The sequence below is a fragment of the Andrographis paniculata genome, unplaced genomic scaffold, assembly GCF_009805555.1.
Source record: "Andrographis paniculata isolate CXL003 unplaced genomic scaffold, ASM980555v1 Contig60END, whole genome shotgun sequence".
Lineage (NCBI taxonomy): Eukaryota > Viridiplantae > Streptophyta > Magnoliopsida > Lamiales > Acanthaceae > Andrographis > Andrographis paniculata.
Window position 1 is genome coordinate 7011292 of NW_026137596.1, and position 4983 is coordinate 7016274.

General features: G+C 35.3%; 1 protein-coding gene across 1 annotated transcript; it reads right to left on the reverse strand.

Moving 5' to 3' along the window:
- Positions 1–1057: 1057 nt before the first annotated feature.
- On the reverse strand, positions 1058–4445 carry LOC127260103 (uncharacterized). The gene is made up of 5 exons (XM_051287780.1): positions 4224–4445; positions 2801–3060; positions 2512–2723; positions 2147–2408; positions 1058–1502 (listed from the first exon to the last, which is right to left on the reverse strand). The coding sequence occupies exons 1-5, from the start codon at positions 4294–4296 to the stop codon at positions 1200–1202; spliced, it is 1110 nt and encodes a 369-aa protein (XP_051143737.1). The 5' UTR covers positions 4297–4445; the 3' UTR covers positions 1058–1199.
- Between the last annotated feature and the right edge of the window lie 538 nt (positions 4446–4983).

Consider the following 4983-nt stretch of genomic DNA (forward strand, 5'->3'; position numbering starts at 1 on the left):
ATTGATTCGTTTTATCCTGGAAAACAACCGATGGTGAGACAAATTTGCTCCAAGGAGATCACGTGCAGCGAGAAACTCGAATATGTTGTTAATCAAATATGTTATATGATTTCGAATTGAGCATCTCGAGTTTCAATAATATTTTCGACTAACAAGAACAAAATGACGCGAACTTACCAAGGATGACAATTTGGATCGAATTCCAAAAGAATATATAATAACAATATTGGAAAGATTTGGATAGAACAAGGGATGGCTGAATAGATATATCTATATTAATGGGGATAAACTGGACTCTCTTGAATTGAGAGGTAGTCGGGAAGGCAACTCTCACAATTCTCTAAACAAACTGACAATACAAGCTAAGACAAGAATAGTTCCAGTACTATTCGAGAGACAACGACTTGATTTAAATCACTCGAAACAACTCAATTTTGGAATATAAAGATGTAACCGAATCACTCAAGATTACACTTCAAAAAAAGCACAAGAATCGCCCTTGAAATAAAAATCAGTTTATAAAATATCTTTGTTGAATGAATAATCTTTACAATGATAATCATGAGACCTTTATAGAGGAGCCATGGAAAATTAAAACAAGAAAGTACGCTCTTAAAGGAAATAAAATCATATATGAGATATTTATTATAATCAACCTTATTTAGTATTATTGATCCATAATTCATGACAATCCCAAGATTATTGGTAATCCATTGATCTATGGAATTCCTTCATGAGTTCAATAATGACATCCATTTGAAATTTGACACACTTTGTAATTGCCAATTGAAATTTACAGGTTCAACTCCCCGTGATTGGTTTGGGAGAAATCATGATTGGATCCGATTCCGTCGTGATGGTCACATCAATAAGCCACCCTTATCCAGTTATAGAAAGATTTGGTAGTTTCCGTTTAGAAAGTTTGAAATCGGATCCTTCAATCATGCTAATAAAAGTAAGATTAAATTCAAAATTCAGCTTACCATCCATCCCAAAACTAATTAGTTGCAAATACATAATAAAACAATTTAGAAATCAATTCCCGCCAAGCATTCAATTCAATTCAATTGTGACACACACATGCTTAAGTATATAAAATTAGTACAATAATTTTCTACAAATATTTTGGAACAATAAATCGTGAATTTTACAAGAGATAATTTAAACAAACAATACAAGAGAAAGAGAATATATCCTAATTATTTCCCTACCAATAATAGCTCCTCCAAAATTGCTTTTCTGGAGTTAATATCAGCAACTGCAAATAAATGGCCAGCATTAGGTACCTCATGGTATCGAATCCATGGAAGCTTCTCAGCAATGTAGCGCTGCAAAGTTACAGGCACCAACCCATCTTCATCCCCTTGCCACACATGAACAGAACCTCTGCCATCCTGAAACGGGTCATCGAGATCCTTCATAGGGTCGAAATCCCATTGCCCGAATCCAACCATCATGTCACGGTGTAATGACTCGTACACTCCTTGCTGCATAGCGTATTCCTGTCGAGAAGAACGTGTTCAAACATAAATGTACGATTACGAGCAATGGGGAGAGATTACTGTAGAGATTGGGATAATAGATTTCGCCGGTCAGCTCATTGCTCATTATAAATAAGCGGCAAAATTGCCATCACTCCCTTGTAATTTCGAAATATAGCGTAAATCCTCATTCCCTCTTATACTTTAAAAATTGTTGCATGAAATCCCTCTACCATTTTACTTTAAAAATTTTAAAGTATAAAGAGGTGCTATGCAATTTTTAAAGTATAGGAAAATTTTACATTAAATTTTGAAACTACAGGAAAGTTACGAGTAATTTTATGTAAATAAACAGATAACATATAATTTCAAATTAATATTGTACATACTGTGTTTGGTGATACCATGTGTTAGACAATTTTATTTATAGGGTATGTTGTATAGACATATTTTATGTGCTGAATTATATTTATAGAGTGTATTGTATTGACATATTTTAAACACTAAAATCAAGAGTAGTATGTGCTATGTGAATGATTATCTTATGTTGCATTTGCTGTTTATTCTTATATAGTACTATGCTGAATTAAAAAGTTCAGCACAGTAACAACCGCCTATGTAATGACCTCAACTCATTCTTAAAACGACATAAGAAAAAATAGTACCCGGTGCAAAGATCTTCCACCAAAGCTTGAGATAATTTTGAGATCTGGTGCAGTAAAATTAGGCCTTCCTCCCACAACGCTCGAGCAAGGAAACCATTTCTGGGTGTTCCACCAATAAACGAGCCATGGAGCATGGTGAGCAACTCGTAGCGCCCACTGATCCTGTGGAAGTTGCAGATGATAAGCTTGGCTCCACAGATCGGGTGGGAAACTAAGCCACCAGTAATTGACGACTGGTGCTATCAATGCCGCTCCTGCCAGCCTGCCATATATTGTCGTAAAAAAATTGTAATGATGCATTTCCTTATTAGCTTTGATCATTTATCAAGAATACATCAACTAAAGTGTGAAACAGAAATTCATACCGGTGGGGGATATGCTTGAGGCAACCCCAGACAACCTGCCCCCCCATAGAATTTCCAATAATGTAAAACTTGTCGCCAAGTCCTAATTGATTGCCGAGTTCTTCTATGTCGAGTGCTGTGCTTTTGATTGTCCTCTTTGGGTCAGGATCACTCTCACCATAACCTGGTCTGTCGAAGGACACAAAGTGTATGTCCAGTTGCTCAGACAGTTCCTGGAGATTTTTATAATTGCATTTGTAAATGCAAGAAGTGGAGATCTACAGATTTAAGTGTCCGGTTACTGAGGTACCGTATTAGCAATAGAAGCCTCGTGTTTACTTAAGCCAAAGCCGTGCACCAAGATGATTTTGTATTTGGCCCTCTCTTTGGGGACTCCATGCTCCTCGTAAGCCAAATGTCTTCCGTCTCTAAGTTTGATTCGGGGCCCTTTGATGGGTGGACCTCCGGTGGAGCCACAAATGCGGGTTTTTGGAGGGCAAAAGGCATGGTGAGCCCACGCGAGAAATCCAACCAACAACACCACAAAGAGTTTCCAAGACATTGCTGAGACTGAGTAAACGAATGGAAGACAGATAAATTTACAAAAGCTAGTTTTATTATTCGTCACTCATAAGCACATTCAACTCAAAGTTTAATACGAATGGTTCCAAGCCCGTATTGACATTGACACAAGTTCTTTACTGTTCTAGACATCATGGCTTATTCAGGCTCTACTTGCTACGTGTTTGTTGGGTTCAACTCTTACTCGAAGGTGAGATCCTTTTCCAGAGATTTTCAAAGATCAGAAACAAGGTCATTGTTTGTACAATCAAAGCTAAATCTTTCAAACCTTAACTAATTAAAATGCACCGATAGTTTCTTCAGCACATTACACTTCCGAAAATAGAATTCTCAATCCATTATTGCATATGTCTGAGAACCAAGCAATCAACTAATAAAATATATAGTCTTCCCCTAAAAAATCCTTGAAAATATCTCACTCAATACACACGTATCATATACGTATCTACACACAAACTGATTCGATAATGAGTTCGCCTAATAACTAATCAGAAAATCAAATCTGTCAAGGCATCTTTAAGGATCAACAAACACCAGCCTTATTCACCAAAAACTACATTCTTTCATGATTAGCCATCTTCGTAATAGTTTACGAAATACAGAAACACTGTTATGCAGCATCACTCTACCGAATATCACAAACTACTCAAGCCAAATACACTATCTAAATCCTTCAGGATTCGATGTGATGCATCTACCACACCTTTTATAAAACTAGTTATAAAGGACGATAGGTTAAACAGATCTCTACAAGTTTCCATCATCTGCAGCCATTAGGAACACACAATCCTTTGAAGATACATTTCTATAGACACATAGCTTTTATATACCATCAAATTCACTCAATCATTAATTCATAAAAATGCAAAATAATACACACCAATTCAAACTAAAAACCCCTCATGCTAAGTAAGGTAAGGCCGGATGGAGGGGAACTTCAAATTTCGTATAAATGATGGATTCAAACTAAGCATCCAAATTCATATATTTGGAATGCATCACATCCTCAAAATAAGCCATAAACAAATTGGCGATCATATATTTCATGGAGAAACAGCAGATCAGACGAAAACAAGTCATAACATTGGAACTCAACTTTATAAGCTGAAATCGAAACAATATATAAATAAAATTGCGAAAACAAGAGTCACCAGAAAGGAGCGGAGTCAATCGATGCAAATGAATCCACCAGAAATCTTGAGCTCTATAGATGGACTGGAACATACATTGCTGCAGCAGCAAATGCGGGCGGTGGCGGTGGCGGTGAAAGTAATGGAGGAAGAGTAGATTGAGTATCGAAGATGCGGTGGTTCGAATTGGTTCATCAGCCACTATCTGCTTCGAACTTTGACCTCGTCTGCTCCTAGTAAAAGTACACACGCTATTCTTAGTTGTAGTATTTATTTATTTATTAATTTTTAGATTAGGTTTATATTGACTTTCTATTAAGGGTGTGTTTGTTTGGGGGTTTGGATTTTGGATTGGGATTTGAATAGTAAAAATTTTGAATTTGAATAGTTGTATGATGTGATATAAATAGGGTTTGATGTGATATTTTGAATGTAAAATTGATTTTTAGTATAATATAAAAAATGAAAAATAGGTGTTTGATTTGATATTTTTGGGGGGAAAAAATTGGATGAATAGTGAAAATCCTCCAAAATCCTTCAAACAAACACACCCATATATTATTTCAATTTTGTTAAATATGTACTTAGAGTGTGTTTGTTCGGGGGTTTTAGATTTAAATTTTTGAAGGTCTGCAAGTATGAATTTTTAAGTTGTTTTTATTTGAACGTTTGAATTTTATAATGATTATGTTAGAAAAAATGATGTATTGATATTATAGGTTGAAATGAATGATATTTAAATATTGTTAAAATAAATAAAAATAAAAAAGTAAAGTGTCTT

Excerpts from the sequence above, each read along its gene's own strand:
- LOC127260103 (XM_051287780.1), bottom strand. The coding sequence starts at position 4,296 with ATGTTCCAGTCCATCTATAGAGCTCAAGATTTCTGGTGGATTCATTTG. Across the intron at positions 3,061-4,223 it reads ATTGACTCCGCTCCTTTCTG|TCTCAGCAATGTCTTGGAAA; the intron begins GTGACTCTTGTT and ends TCGTTTACTCAG. Across the intron at positions 2,724-2,800 it reads AGGCTTCTATTGCTAATACG|GAACTGTCTGAGCAACTGGA; the intron begins GTACCTCAGTAA and ends AAAAATCTCCAG.